Source organism: Hevea brasiliensis, chromosome 12 (assembly GCF_030052815.1).
Source record: "Hevea brasiliensis isolate MT/VB/25A 57/8 chromosome 12, ASM3005281v1, whole genome shotgun sequence".
NCBI classification, from domain to species: Eukaryota; Viridiplantae; Streptophyta; class Magnoliopsida; order Malpighiales; family Euphorbiaceae; genus Hevea; species Hevea brasiliensis.
Window position 1 is genome coordinate 12,122,866 of NC_079504.1, and position 16,860 is coordinate 12,139,725.

Here is a 16,860-nt window from a genome sequence, read left to right on the forward strand (position 1 = left end):
TTATGTGTAATAGAAAAAGTCCATTGATATTTTGTTAGAAATTCTATTTTTAAGTTGTTAAGAATATGAGTGACAATATTTATAGCATAAAGTATCATAAATTAGTTCACAATCGAGGATGCTTCACAGTAAGGACATGATTTATTTAGAAAGATTGTAATCATGTTTGGTCCCAAGTTATTTATATGAGATGTAAATAAGATGGAATGGTGAGTCTCATGCCATATAACAAACATGATAGGTACTTATGCATGATAAGTAGGCCGAACCAGTGACATTTATGACAAGCATATGGAGTTTACTCTTGTCAATGCATTGTCATAAATCATATCAGTGCATATAATCTTTAAACCTGAGATAACACAGTTATCTTATATATAGGTGATTTGAGTTTAATACTGCTTTCATACTTGTACTGTGTATGGGTATATGGGCATGAATTGGCTCCTACTAGTTATATATGGAGGTAGGTGTTGATCAAGATGGAATCTGTTACACTAAGTAAATAGGGATAAAATCCTATGTTCATTTAATTGTTCTTGATGTTTCAAGTTCCTAGCTATGACAGATAGATTTAATCAGAAAAGAGTTTCTGATGAGAAAATCCTTTTAATCAATAACTGGAATTAAAAGAGAACATAATATTCATAGCAAATGGGGTTTGACATAAATCACGACTCCAGCTCGAATTGGAATTTTGTAACAAAGATATTCTAGTGCATGGTAACATATGATTATAGGTTCATTTAAGGTAAACCTTATTACTAGTTGGGTAGCCATGGCATGCTATACTAGGTGTTAACTATGGTCTATGAGGTGCATAAAATGATTTAGAGATATCATTTATAATAAGAAAGAGTTCTGATGATATTAAGAGTTGATATCATATCTTATTGCCAATTAGTGATAAGTCTAGTGAGTCACATACATACACAAGAAATCACCAAGTTAAATGTAATTTAATTAATTAGTTAAAGAGTTTAATTGATTAATTACATAGGTTTTGTTTGCAATTAGATTGCAAAGTCCCTAGCATGGCTTGAAACCAAATTTAGGTTATTGGATGTATAGTATAAGTTAAATTTATATTTAAAGCATTTAAATATGAATTTAATTATGAGAAATTAATTAGTAGAGATTAATTAATTAATTTATATTTGATATAAATTGATTAGAAGAAGAGAAATAATTATTTTGGGTTGAGAACTCAAAATTAAGACATAAGGGTATTTTGGTTATTACACATAAGCTTGCCATTTGTCTTTTAATCATGTAAGATGATCAAAGTTAAGATTAAATCTAAGTTTGACACTTGGCACAATGTGATTGGGTCAATTAAACTAAGAGCTAATCAGAAGATGACATGTGGCAAGGATTTTAAGTGGTGACTTAGCTATATAAGGGAAAGAATGAAAGAACAAAATAAGAATCTGCTCTTTCTCATTGTGTGCCGCCACCTTTGTCTTCCTCTTCCTCTCATCTTCTTCATCTCTCATCAATTCAAAGAGAATTGCAAACATTCTCATGAATTAAAATTGCTAGAAATCATTTTTAGTGTCCTCTATACATCCATAACAGATAAAGGTAAAACCTTAATTTCTAATTGATTGGAAAGGCTGGAGAAGCTATTCAAGGGGCTGTCATTAGTGATTTTGGTGTGAACAAGTTAGAGAGACAACATCTGGTGTCTTACGTGCATCCCAAAGGTACCAAACACAAGTACAGTGCATCAAAATGTTAGTGCACATGTTCTTGAATTAATTTAGGGTTCTAATGAATTAATTTATTAATTCTAAAATCTTAAATGGCAAATGTAGATATAAAAAAAACATATTAAAAGTATTTTAATATACTGTTTAACATTGAAATCAAATAGATAAATAATGAATATTGTATAATGCATGAGACCCTAGAAGAAAAATTTTTAAATTCAATAATTTAAACTTATGTTTTTTATATATTTCCGCTCCTTCAAAATTTGTGATCTACCACCAAAAAAGTTTATATTTTTTTTTATATAAAACAAAAAATTAAATTCTCATTTACTTCACTTTAAGTGCCGATAGAAATGAAGCATTAAATTATTTGAAAATTAACTCCAAAAGAATGTATTAGCTTCTAACCAATTAAGAAAGTCAAGTATTTTTAGGTATTTCGTCTAATTAAATTCAATCATATTAGATTAAAATAATATATAATTAGATTTAAAATTTATTCAAATTTAAATATAATACATATATTTAATTCCAGCTTTATGTATTACACATTAATGTATATATAATAAATAATTAAATATATAATATATTTTTATAATAATATTTATAAAATTTATATATTATATTTTAAATAAATTAAATTTATAAATTTTTAAAATAAAAATTATTTATTTATTATTATTAATTAAATATAGAAAAATAAATAAATTTAAATAATAATGATAATAATTTAAAATTAATTTTGATTTAATTTACAACGAATTTAAATATGATGATTTTAAATAACAAATAATGAAGGTTTTAAAAAAATAATGAAAATATTAATTAAATTTAAATTTAAGTATGATGATTTTTATCCATATCCTACGCACTTGATGGCAGGCGGCAGGTGGGTTAGGAACCATCAAGATGTTGAACGCAAATGTTGCGTTAAATGGTGCGACATAATAAAGAAACGGTGCGTTTCGCTCCTTCCGGTTCTCTACTCTTCCTGCCTCCTTGCTCTAAACTTCCATTTCCCCCTAGCTTCTGCGGCTCCACGCAGATCTGACAGAGTTTTCTTCCTCTGCTGCACTTTGAATTGAACTACACCAAGTCCTTCTCAGCTCCAATCATCACCAGGAAGATCATAACCCTAGATCTAAACGGTCAATCTCTCACCGGTCCCGGAAAATGGTGCTGGTATCGGCAGTACGGGATTACATAAACCGGATGCTGCAGGACATTTCCGGCATGAAGGTTCTCATCCTCGATTCCCAAACGGTAATCTCTTGCTCATCTTCAATAACTTCTCACTAGATTTTTCTAATTTTTTTTTTCTTTCATTGATTCGCTTAATTTACTAAAAACTTTGTGTTGCAATTTTTTTTTTTAAATATTTGTTATTTGTTGAACAATTGATTGCTATCCAAAAACTTAGCTCACAAAGGTTTGTTGCCAAACGAAGACCAAAATACTTTCCGATATGTATAAATAAGTAATTAAATGTTTACAAATTGTAGTTTCATCAGTTCTTAGGCTATGTAGAGCAAGTCTGATGAGGAAGGAGGCAATAATGATGTAGAGTTGTGAATGACTGTCCTCAAAATGTTATTTCTTTAAACTAAAAGATAGGTTTTATTGGGCATCTCTAGTTAATGTTCCTTTTCCCACAACAATCTCAAAATTTAGCAACTGCTATAGTGTTTTGCTATCTATTATCTATCTACATGAATTCAACTATAAAATCCTGCATTCATACTCCTGGGTTGAATTTTAACGAGTAAAAGGGTTTGTACGCTGGATCATGCAGCTAAACAAGGATGAGTTTGTGTTGTTCATGTCCGTGGTGGAATTTAACATTTGGGAGTTGATTTTTTTTTTTCTTTTTTCTGCTTGCTATTAACTTGGTTAACCAAAATCGTGTGGAAAACATTAACAGGATGGGGTTTTGTTATGTGTTTTATTTTTATGAGTTTCAGGTTAGTATCGTAAGTGTTGTCTATTCACAATCAGAGCTTCTTCAGAAGGAAGTATTTTTGGTAGAACTGGTAGATTCCATTTCCAAGTCAAAAGAATCTATGTCGCATTTGAAAGCAGTTTACTTCCTTCGCCCTACACCAGAGAATATTCAGCATTTGCGCCGGCAATTAGCTAATACTAGATTTGGGGAGTATCACCTATGTAAGCTTTTGCAAGAGAGTGCGAATTAATCTCGTAATATCTGAATTTTTTTTTCTCATAACTATATGCTGTCAAGTTAAATTCCCTTTTTCTCTCTGCTGTATTTACAGTTTTCTCCAACATGTTGAAGGATACCCAGATTCATATTTTGGCCGATTCAGATGAGAATGAAGTTGTACAGCAAGTTCAGGTAACTTGTTATTTATTGAGAGTTTGTTAACTGATGTTCTATTTTTTGCATCCTTTTTCATTTTTCTTGTGTGTTTAAATAAGTTTATCTTTTCTTCTTTCTCATCCAAACTTCTTTATTTGGATTATATGTTTCTAATACCAGGTCTACAACTTTATGCACTAGGGAATTAAATGTTAACTTTTAAATTCAAATCAATTTCATATGAAAAAGTTATGGTAAGTCTGAAGAAAGAAACCATTGTGTTGGGTAATGGTCAAACTGCAAACACTAGGTGCCAAGCACAAAGGCTTGCAGGTTTGAGTCATTTTTTGCTAAAATGCTGAACAATAGTGTTATATCTAGATTGCCCTTCCCAGGATGATGCTTTAGTAGAAGTAATTGGGTGATGGCATTTTATGTATTGTATGTCTTAAGAAAAATATAGGTTGGTGATGGCATTTTATGTATTGTATTTCTTAAGAAAAATATAGGTTGGCTATTTTTATGTGAAATGCTGAAACTGTCCATAAAGAGATTAAGATGCTGTTTAGACTTCTTCCTGTTTAAGATGAGGTGTCTTGTACTAAGTTAACAATATGGTGCATAACGCTGAGCGCTCGAGGAGAGACAATACCTGGGGAGAGGTATTTGAGCATGGCAATAATTCACAAAGTTCATATAATTTGGAGCCCTCAATGGAGTAAAGGGAAACAGACCCTTTATTGTTTAATCATAGGCTATTTTTAGTGATTTGAGAAACCCTGAGCCATTGCAATAACTAATGGAAATTAGCACTTCAGAATTGTCAGCCTTTTAAATGGCTGAAGAGAGAAGTGGTTGCCTGGATGCACCGAGTCTAGGCTTTTTTATATCTTAGTGAATTCAAATGCCTCAGCATGGTTTTCGCTCTTCCCTGCAAGCCATCTTACCTGATATTTGGGCTATCAAGCTTGACATGCATGAGTAAATATGAGGAGTGAATTTATACTCATCTGGGTTTACACTCATGAAGCAACCACTTGGTAGTCCTTTTATGCATGTTAAATACTATGTTGTTCATGCAAAATTTTTTCCTTATATCAATTAGACATTGTTATAATGCCATCTTATTCATTCAGTCCTTTATCTGAGATTAATTTTATCTAAAAGTGCTCTATTGATTTTGCAGGAATTTTATGCAGACTTTATCGCTGTTGATCCTTATCATTTCACACTAAATATTCCTTCAAATCACATTTATATGCTCCCAGCAGTTGTAGATCCTTCAGGTTTGCAGCACTTCTCTGACAGAGTTGTTGATGGTATCGCAGCAGTTTTCTTGGCAATGAAACGAAGACCTGTTATCCGATATCAAAGAACCTCTGATATTGCAAAAAGGATAGCACAAGAAACAGCAGTGAGTAAAATTTCAGCTTGAAATATTGCATAGACGTAATCTGCATGTAAGCATTTCTTGAATTGCTATGAAAACCATTTTTCTATGTTGATATTACAAGTTCTCTCTCTTTCTCTCTCTCTCTCTCTATTTTTTTCCAATTTCATTTCTTAGAATCGGCCTAGTTGGATTAGTTATATATATGCACAGAAACATTAGTATTTCTGTGCTTATGACATACTGTTTCAATACATGTACATTGCACCAAGTTTTGTTAGAGATGCTTTTCTGCAGTGTATGCATATCCAAATTCATATACATATAAATTTATGTATATCTATGAATATTCATACCATATCAATGCAATTTTTCCCCCAGGATTGAAGACACTGTCAATGTAACATGAATTTTGATAACAAAGAAGACTGATTTCTTTAATTTTATGGTATGGCAGAAGTTGATGTACCAGCAGGAAAGTGGTCTTTTTGATTTCAGGCGAACAGAAGTTTCTCCATTATTGCTGATAGTTGATCGAAGGGATGACCCGGTGACTCCTTTGCTGAATCAGTGGACCTATCAGGTACATGTCACTGTGACTATGACATTTGATTTTTGTGGTCTCCATAAATGATTCAACGCTTCTCAATTAATTTTGATGTCATACCGGTAATGCAATTCTATGATTATTGTCTTTTGTTTTGCAGGCTATGGTTCATGAATTAATAGGAATTCAGGACAACAAAGTGGATTTGAGAAGTATTGGCAAGTTTCCAAAAGATCAGGAGGTCGATTTGCTTTTTCCCCCTTGCCATAAATATACTAAATTTAGTAGTTTTCATAAAGTATCATATTCATGTTGTTTGCACCTTTGCACTTACAGGAGGTTGTCCTGTCGTCAGAGCAAGATGCCTTTTTTAAAGCTAACATGTATGAGAATTTTGGAGATATTGGAATGAACATCAAGCGGATGGTGGATGAATTTCAGCAAGTTGGAAAAAGTAACCAAAACATCCAGACAATAGGTTTGTATTTAGCAATTGAGAATTCACATGTTGACAATTTGTTAGTTTCAACTTTAAAGCACTACTCGCAGCTTGGTTTACTAATATAACAGTAAATGCTTTGAGTTCCTGCAGAGGACATGGCCAAATTTATTGATAATTACCCTGAGTACAGGAAAATGCATGGCAATGTTTCAAAGCATGTAACATTAGTAACAGAAATGAGCAAGATAGTTGAAGAACGAAAGCTCATGTTAGTTTCAGAAACAGAACAGGAGTTGGCTTGCAATGGTGGGCAAGTTGCTGCTTTTGAGGTAGTGTACATGAGTCATAAATTTTAGGTTGTCTTTGTTTCTTTTTGTGTGTGCTTCATTTGTTTTTCAAATAAAGTGACTGATATATAACAGGCACACTATATTTTCAAAAGAGATCCAAATTCTATAAAATTGATGGAGGGGAATAACTGCACTGTTAATGACACATTACACTATAAACATTGGTATTTCTGGAGGAAATAATTGCAATATTTATAAGAAATCAACATGTCGTGCTCCTTCTAAATATGCTAGTCTAATAATCGCTGCAACATTATCCAAATTAATGCTATCAGTTGCTGGTGATATCTAATTTCATTAATCTTAGCTGACTAAATCTTATGGGTAATCTGAATTTACAATTTGAAATATATGGTGCAAATGATGAACAATGGCCTCCTTTCTTCATATTCTTCTTTGCAGGCTGTGACAAATCTTTTAAACAACGAAAGTGTGTCTGACATTGACCGTCTCCGCCTGGTGATGTTATATGCCTTGCGGTACGAAAAGGAGAGTCCTGTTCAATTGATGCAGCTTTTCAACAAGCTGGCTTCTCGATCTCCCAAGTACAAGCCTGGGGTAACTATCAATCTAGGATAACCTCCCTGCACACTTTGAATTTTGCCCATATTCTACTTTCAGAGTACAAGCCTTAGGGTGTGATAATGGTAACATGTTTACAGATGCATATGCCTGTTTAAGGGTCATCAATGATCAGATATATTATTCATGAATGAAAAAAGGAAGATGAGATCAGATCGTTCGTCAAATTTACCCTTGTCAAATCTTTCAGCAATCTTTACTCTTAACTGATTTGGGGGTTGTGGTAATACAGACTGAAAGAGTTGAATTTATTTTCTCCTTTTTAATTTGATTATGACTGTTGTTGGACTTCTTCTATCCTTTGCACATCTTAGGCTACAGTTATGTCGAGAGATCTTGTATCTTTTTCTGTGGCTAGGTTAAGAGAGAACTGTTTTTATGTATTGACCATTAACTGTTTTTGATATAATGATCATCATGAAATGGCAGCTTGTCCAATTTCTCCTGAAGCAAGCAGGTGTGGATAAGCGAACTGGGGATCTTTATGGGAATCGAGATCTTTTGAATATTGCTCGTAATATGGCTCGTGGCTTAAAGGTTTGGGCTGAAAAACTGCATTTCATTCCTCTTCTTTTGAATCCACATTTAGTTGCTCATAGATATTATTTCCAACTTTGTCTAGGGAGTTGAAAATGTATACATCCAGCACCAGCCTCTACTCTTCCAAACCATGGAAAGCATAATCAAAGGGAGGATGAGAGATGTGGACTACCCTTTTGTTGGGAATCACTTTCAACAGGGAAGGTAGGTGATATAAAGAATGGAAAAATTATGATTATTGTTCTGTTGTACTTTTGAAATTAATCTGTGGGGCAGCAATTGGTATTAACAGCTTGAGTTTGTCATTTGAGTTAGGTTCCACAAATTGATGCCCCAAACTGCAGATCCATTTAGTAATTGTATTTACATTTTTAAGTCAAACACAAGTTGATGATTGATTAGGTGACTCATCAGGATGCACTTAACATGGTTAATATATATTGTATTTGTTTGCATGCACTTGTGTTATATTTAAGCTGACGGTAGACATATTTAACCCATCATCATAGTTATTTTTCATTCAACCTCAATCACATCACAAGAGAGATTTTAAGCTATCATGTTTAATACTTTATTTCTAATATGAAGTGGTTAACTAGAATCTCAGAGCAGAACAGTAGAAAAAATTTTTTTTAGATGATTGTATTCAAGGTCACTGGCTTTGACTTTGGGCACTAATTGAGAGGGGGCATCCAGAATTGTGAATGAACCATTGATGTCAGGTAAAAGACGATGGGCTGTCGTGTCACCTTTCATCATGGTCAAACATTTTTGGTGGACTATTGATATTTCAGGCATTGGATGCCATTGAATGGTGATTTAAGCCACATTATGCGCAAACTGCAAAGACAGTGGACATGTTTTGCATGACGTGCAGTATCAGTTGGCAGGCTTAGGGCCCTGGAGAGTAGATTGGTGCTTGTAGCAGTTGATCCTATCAGCAGTATTACTTATCTATAACTTGACAGCTAATTTGAGATTCTGTCTCATTATGATGTCTACATCAGTATCTTAATCTACTGCTCATTTTCTTCCTTTGACACTGTTCTAATTCTCTGTAGCTTTCTCTGTTCTCTAGACCCTCAAAGCTTAATTATATTCTGTTGTGGTATTGAGCATAATCGCTTTGGTGGAAGAAAGAAATCTAGTTGTGTTTTAGAAAATGGAAAAGCAACCAATTCCTTGGATTCCATTTCAAATGACATAAACTATATCTTTTGTTCAGGCCACAGGATGTGGTTATTTTCATTGTTGGTGGGACAACATACGAGGAGTCTCGTTCAGTTGCTTTGCAAAATGCTAGCAATTCTGGAATTCGTTTCATACTTGGTGGTTCTGTAGTTCTTAATTCAAAGAGGTATGGGTTTCTCATTGTTGTGATCTTCTAATTGATATTCATTTGTCAGATGTTGAACTGAAATCAAATATTACAGTGCTACCTATGTTTTATGCATAGCACGCATAACTTAGAATCATAAGTTAACTTGGTACAGGCTTTGTCAATCTTGCATCTGCAGCTTCTGTTTGCCTTTTCAGTTTCATGAACAGAATGATCTTAGCATCTAAAAATTTTTTCCATGGATACATTTCCTAATTTTTCTCTGAGGGATAGGAATTTAAGATCAGTTTGGAAATATTTGGATTATTTATGTATATAAGTAAACAAAATTGATAAGAGGATACCTTATCTTCCATTTACGGGGTGTTTGGTTTAGCTATTAGATATAGCTAATAGCTAGTAGACATACAAACAACTGAACTTAATAAACCTTTTAAAAAGGCAACTAATAACTGATAAGACACCTATCGGCTGCCTTTCCTATTAGCTCTAATTATAGAGATGTTCATGAATTGCCATGTACTTATTTTATTATTTGACAAAAATGCCCGCAATATTTTTAATGATTACGACAGCCATTTATAATACGTTGGCTTCTCTATTATCTATCAAATGTGGGTATGACGAATTTTTGGAAGCAGGTTTACATATATTTTTTAAGTTTAATTATATTTATAACTTTTAACTACTGCATATAACTGATAGAGAGACCTAAATGCATTTAAATATTATATTATTTTATAATTACATTTATTAAAATTATTTAATTTTTAGTTATATATTTTAAAAATAAATCTTAAAAATATACTTTTATAATAAATTACTAATTATATATTTATTTTAATATTAAATAATTAATATGATATATTTATTTTAATAGCAAAGTAAATTAGAGAATACATATCTTTATTAGTCTTTTTAATATATCGACAGCAACAGTTAGATATAGTTTTACGAAACACTTAATATAAATTAATTACCATTAATTATCAGTTATTAGTTATTGACTAGCTGTAACAACCATGTTCAACAGTAAAACTAAATAGGCCCTTAGTAAATATTTGTTCTATCTTGATAGAACTTTTCTGATGAAGAAAAAAAAAGTGATAGGAACTATGGTATTGGGACCTAACATCTAATTGAAACATTTCTTTTACTTATTTAGCATTATTTTGGTCGGAAATGCCAGGTTTCTGAAGGATCTCGAAGAAGCTCAGAGGATAGCACGATCCAGCACCAGTGTTGTTTGAAGTTCATGCGCCCTTTTATACATAGCTTTTTGAGAGCCATGTACATATTTGTTTGCGGCTTTACATGGGACAAATGTTCAGATGGCTAGGAGTGGGCGTAGATTTGCTACAATGGATGATGGGAGATGTCAGCCCATTGTTACTGTACAAGCAGGTATAATCTTCACCCGCTTGCATGAGAGTTGCAAAGTGAAGAGTCTGCGGAGGCCTAAAGCCATGTAAATTCATGGTGAAGGATGTAGTTATCTACCCTTACTGTCCCACCAGAAAATGAATATTCAACTTTTATACCAATTTTGGGCCACCATGCAGTTGCCTGATGTCTATAGTGACTTGGCAAAATTTGTATGTTTCTACTGTGGAGTACAGAACAAAGAATTATAATTTCACACACAAAAGAAGGAACCTACATTTCTGTTCATTAATGTATACGTCCATATAGCTGTGCCTTTTGAGTCTTAATCTATGATTGTAGTCTTAATCTTTGACTTTTGTTTAAACTTGGGCTTTATATTTGGAGGTGACATCTTTTGTGGAAATTTCGGCACGCCACTTGAGCAGTTGTTGTCTGGCTTGAACAAGCAATGATTGGGAAGCTATATATATATATATATTATGGTTTATTATTTTATTTATTTATTTATTATGTATGTATGTATAAAGGGTGTGGATTGATGCATGTCTATGTACAAGAATCGTCTGTGTGAACATGATCGGATGATGAAAGTTAAAGCACCATTATCAAGAACAAAAGATCTGCGCAGCTAATTTAACTAGTGGATCATTGATTAAAAAGTAGTACCTGGCTCTATTTGGATAAGCAAAGCCAAAAATCTGTCAGGTATAGGTTGGCTGTGACTCGTACGATTACCAATGACCAATGATGAAATACCTAACCACTTGTCTTCTATTAGCAAGTAGTAGTTTTTACAGATTTGGTATCAAACAAAAAGTAGTATCCCCATCCCAGTAATGGCAACTTCACCACCTTCCCACTTTAGCCTTAAAATCCACACTATAAAACAAATTTGGGTTCTGAATTCGTTTCTTTCATTCATGGTTTGATTTGCTTATTGCTTGTGGTAATTTAAGGAATCAGAGTCGGATTTTGAGGATCTTGCTCACCTTGGAGAAGGGAACTGAACTCCGCAGCAGCGGCTGCAGTGTGTGTAGAATAGATTCTGAGTTCTAGATTCTATATTTCTGTTCTCTCTCTCAGCAGCAGCAGTAATTGCTCCTACATATTTAAATTTGTATAGTTATCATTATTACATATTCCTGTCAAATCTCTTTGAACAGGAATTATGATCATCCATTGGTACAAGAAAATAGTATTTAAAAAAAAAAAGTAAAAAAGTAATTTATAATTCTGAAATTTATTAAAATCATAAAACAATTTTGCCAGTGATTTGATTTTTGAACTCTTTAAGAAAAAAAAAATATTTCATTAAATGTAAATAAAATATAACTTTATATTATTATATTTTACATGAAAAATTTTAAAATAAAATTTTAATAAATTAAATTTAAGTAAGAATAAATTATTACGCTCTTAAATAATAAAAGATTGGTTTGTAATTTTTAATAAAATATAAAAATTATTTTATAATTTACCTTGAAAAATTCTTTCAAATATCTAATAATTTCTCTGTTAAAAAGATTTTTGGATGAGCAGGTAGTATATTAATTTTCTATCTATCAACTATGATTAGACTGTGGTAGTCTTTTCAGTTTATTTTCTTGATCAGCTAAGAATTAGCCTACTGTTGTAGCTGATAATAATTTGTTGGATATACTTTTTATTGTTAGAACTTTCTATTTCTTTAACTGCAATGCCTATTGCTCTTTGTCATCATATTTAGTACTTCATCCACACTTCAGCAGAAGAAGAATCCCCCATCTGATGGATAATTTATTCTCAATAAGTACAACCCTACTTCTTTAATGCAATTTCCTTTGCTATAATAATAATAATAATAATAATAATAATAATAAAATTAACCACTACACTCAATTTTTATAAATATACTTGCTGAACGTTTAATAGTCTTTAGTTGTGAAAATTTAGTGATAGAGTTGGTCTTCATAAACTATTGGTTAAAGTTTCAAAATGATTGACTTAATTAAACAATTAGGTCATTTAATTATTATTTTTTAATTCAAATATGAAAAATACAAAATTTAAACCTTTAATATTTACCATTTCAATTATTAACAATTAAGAATACCATTAATTAATCTTGATCTTTTTCTGTACTTTTGTTTTGATTTTAGGGGGTGTACAAAGTCATACAATCTAAAATTTGAAGAATGTTCATAGATGAGGACAAATATGATTTTGGAAAATTCCATGCATATCAATATTCTTTTCTAATTTATTAGGTTGACTATACACCTAAGTTCATAATCTTTAGCATAATTATTGAAATCTCATATTTTTATCGATTAAGATTAGAGGCTAAAATTTAAATTTTATTTAAACTAATATATATATATATATATATATATAACTGCAAAAATCATTCTCCATGTAATTACTTGTTGGCATTCTTATCTTCTGATTAACTTTGTTAAATGCTTATAATATGCAGTACTTGGTGTAGTTTCCTCCTACTTCTCATAATAATTAATACTTTAATCATTTGTTTTAGTCATCACATCTTATATTATCTAACTTCATTAACAATTATTTTACCATATTAAATCCATCTCCGCAATCTCATCAAAAACAAAAGCTGGAGAATTTGACTAAAAAGAATTTCTCTTTATGATGACACGGTGTGATCATTCCGGGAAGTGGAGATTGAACTTATTCAGAAAATTAAATATTCTTTTAAATAATAAAGGACTTGAAAAGGATGAGATTAAGAAAAGGTGTGGCATTAAGGACACAGAGTTAAGAGACATACACTAATTAATTAATTAATTAATAATAAGAGCATTAAGGGAGCAACATGATCAAAATATTCTTAGCGTACCAATCCAAAATCCACAAAATCGGATAAATTACATTAACTAAAGGATTGTCATAGAGTGTAGATGGATTATAATAGCTTATACATACATTACAGGCTCAAAATCTAGGTCTGCCTCAACAAAACTGCCTCAAATTTAAGCTCTGATATTAGCTTAGAGATCAAAAGACCAAGAAACTTAGGTGCCCCTTAGCTAAAATATGGAAGGACAACATTTAGCAGTAACAGCTGCAGCAGCAGTAGCAATAGTAGCTTTCTCTGCATTTTCCTCCAAACCCATTTCAGCGTTGGGCGTTACAGAGACCTTTTTGCAGTTCTTGGACAACCATTTTGATTGCATGTACTTAGCTTTTCTCCATGGAGGAATATGGAGACCCTTCTCTTTAAGTGATTCCCTTGTAGCTGGACATATAAGAGAGATTATCTTGCTAAGTCTATCTTCAGTAGTAACAAAGATTGAAGGAAGAGTGGCTATGAGTTCTTTGTAGGTCTGCGTAGGTCTTGCCACTTCAAACTGAGACCTGAAATCCATATCGACTATTACTCTTGTTGGCTTGCCGCTACTGTTGTTCATCATCACCTCTATATACTCGTAATCCCCTACATATTGAAATACTAAGATCCAAAAGAAAAGCCAGATCAAAGTAAATCAATCATGAGTTTACTAAATTAGCTATTCATGGAATACTAACCAGAGAGTGAGAGAGAGAGATACCTTTAGAGCAACGGAAAGTAGAAACCCAAGAAGTTTTACAAAGAGAGGCTTTGTAGCCATCCATTTGCAATCTCATCACCACCCATTTTTTGAGACTACTTGGTTCTCCCATATTTCTAATATTAATCAAAATTTTTTCAAGAACCTGTTTCTCAAAATCAGTAGCCTCCAAAAGAATAACCTACATATACAGTCCCCAGCACAAGAGAAAAATTAACAAGTATCAGACTCCAAGAAAATGAACAAGTAGAAAATAATCAAGTGATTTGAAGAAATTAATGAATCAAAAACCTGCAAAATGGATTGAGGTCTAGAAGAAATCATGATGGGTGGAATATTATTGGGTGTGTTTGATTCTGATTCATAGTAGTCTCGAACCATTTGATCAAAGAGTTCTTCATCGCCGGTGCTACCCATATTATGATGCTTTTCTTTCTTTCTTTCTTTCTTTCTTTCAAGAAACGGAAGATTGTAAAGGCAATTCCTTCTTAAAGTCAAACACAGCTTGTGCGTCACAAAACTTGAATGGAAACTGGAATTATAGAGTTATATTTTGTCCTATTTTGGTTAAAGCAACCAATTAAGAGTGATGTCATTTTGAAAGGCAAGGCAGATGTTGTCATTTTTATCTCATCACCATCAATTCTGATCATCTTTCCGCGTACAGAAAGAGAAAGGGAGGCTTGGAGGTTTCATGATGAGTAGATAGTTTACATGGCATGCAATGCATGGCCTTTGGGATATAGATAATAACATATATATCATTCTTATGCCACACAAGATTTCCTTCTGGGCCCTCACTTGTCTGGTTTGGTCTTTGTCATTAGGTAGCTCCTCTGCGAGCAGTCGAGGCCTTCATTCAATTTGAAATAGAAAAGAAGTGTCCTTGACGGCTCTCTTCTAATCACAGCAGGAAACGAAAGATTGGTGGACGCAGACGATGCCGATAGTTAATTGCTGTTTGCATTGAGCCTCTCAAATTATTGTTGGGGAATATATATTATCATTAAAGTTTATGATTTAAATTTTATCAAAATGATATCTTGAGATGTTTTTGAAAGTTAAATTATTCTAATACCCAATAATTTTAATTAAAATTAATATTTAATTTTTTTATATTAATGAAATTTTTATTATTTATATTTTAAAAAATATATTATTTAATTTATATATTTTTTTAAACTTTTCGACTATTTCATTAAATTTTTTATTATTTAATAAATTTTATATCAATTAAATTATTATTTAATTTTTATATTTTAATAAAATTAATTAATTAATCTTATATTCTAAAAAATATTACTATTTAATCTTTATATTTAATCTTTATTTGAATGAAATTAATTAATTGATTTTTATATTTTACAAAATATATCTCTATATGAAAATAAAAATTTTAATTTACAAAAATTAAATTGTTTAAATATTTTTATTTAATTTTTTGAACATTATTTTTATATTTTTTAATTTTCTTGGATTATCACATTGATTACTTAGGGATATAAAGAAATTGTTTTTCTTTTTTCTCAAGTAACTTATATTATTTTTTATCAAAAGATGAAAAACATAAACAAAATAAGAGAGAGAGGGATATAATTGCAAAGAAGGAAAGAAACATGGGGAGAGACAAATGAGGATCAAAGGGTAAGAGAGAAATAAGAGGGAAATGATAATGACAGTTTAGGTATAAAAAAAATAACTTAGAAGATTAAAGAGTTAACAAAATCAAATTATATGAACTAACTAATATATTTTTAAAAATATAAAAATTAATTAATTAATTTTATAAAAATAAAGAGATTAAATAATAGTTTAATTAACATTAAAATATATTAAGTGACATAAAAATAGATAGAGGGACTAATCATTTTAGTGAATTAAAAATAGAGAACTAAATAACTTATGTTTTAAACTAGAGAAATTAAGAAGTTAATTTTATTAAAATATAAAATCTAAATAATAAATTTCCTTTATTGAATAATGACAATAAATAATAACTAATTTAAGGTTTAATCGTGGTCAAATTAAAATTTAATGAGTATATTATTAAATAAAAATTAATTATATATTATAAAAATTAATAATAATGTGTTGTTATAATTAGTAGTTTAACATATTTTATAAATAATTATAAAAAATAAATTTAACTAAATTTTAATATATAATAACTTTTAGAAAATTCCAAAACTTTTAATTAAAATTATAAATTTCGATGCATTAAATTTTATGGCATAGTAAATTTAGAAATTTTATAAAATAATATATATAATTAATAGAATAATTAATTTAATATAATTAATTTAATTTTGATTTACTTACGAAAGAGTTTGTTTGGATTAACTGGTATTTTCAAAAAAATAGTTTTTATTTAAACTTAATTAACTATAGATTCAATTTTCAATTAAATTAATCGAAACGTCTAATTTAATTATGATAATAATATTAATATCATTAATTGATTGATATGATAATATAAAATATTATTTTTTAAAATAATGAATTTTATAAATAATGAGAAATTAAAAGATTATTTTCTCATTTTTTCCCTTTTTTTAATGAAAAATAAATAACTTGCTGAGGGTTTTACTAAGAATCACCACCCTTTGCCTAATTAGAATCACTCCCCTCTCCCCCTTCTCTCATTGCCTCTTCTCTTTCAACCATTGAATTGTCCTATTCATTCGCATTTGTCAAAAGC

The 16,860-nt window shown here is 30.8% G+C and overlaps 2 protein-coding genes across 3 annotated transcripts; one reads left to right on the forward strand and one right to left on the reverse strand.

Annotated features, from left to right (window-relative positions):
• Positions 1-2,658: 2,658 nt before the first annotated feature.
• LOC110636370 (vacuolar protein sorting-associated protein 45 homolog) lies at positions 2,659-10,897 on the forward strand. The gene is made up of 13 exons (XM_021786035.2): positions 2,659-2,978; positions 3,677-3,878; positions 3,989-4,068; positions 5,219-5,446; positions 5,880-6,005; positions 6,130-6,210; positions 6,306-6,447; positions 6,562-6,740; positions 7,164-7,319; positions 7,773-7,880; positions 7,966-8,087; positions 9,109-9,240; positions 10,412-10,897. Exons 1-13 carry the CDS (start codon positions 2,889-2,891, stop codon positions 10,470-10,472), a joined length of 1,707 nt encoding a protein of 568 aa, XP_021641727.2. The 5' UTR covers positions 2,659-2,888; the 3' UTR covers positions 10,473-10,897.
• A 2,530-nt stretch (positions 10,898-13,427) lies between these two features.
• LOC110644419 (uncharacterized) lies at positions 13,428-14,803 on the reverse strand. 2 transcript variants are annotated; one of them, XM_021797183.2, is made up of 3 exons: positions 14,454-14,803; positions 14,163-14,343; positions 13,428-14,047 (listed from the first exon to the last, which is right to left on the reverse strand). In XM_021797183.2, the coding sequence occupies exons 1-3, from the start codon at positions 14,577-14,579 to the stop codon at positions 13,641-13,643; spliced, it is 714 nt and encodes a 237-aa protein (XP_021652875.2). In that variant the 5' UTR covers positions 14,580-14,803; the 3' UTR covers positions 13,428-13,640. The 2 variants fall into 2 exon arrangements, with proteins under 2 accessions (XP_021652875.2, XP_021652874.2); XM_021797182.2 differs by having other exon boundaries at positions 13,428-14,062; positions 14,454-14,778.
• Positions 14,804-16,860: the final 2,057 nt, after the last annotated feature.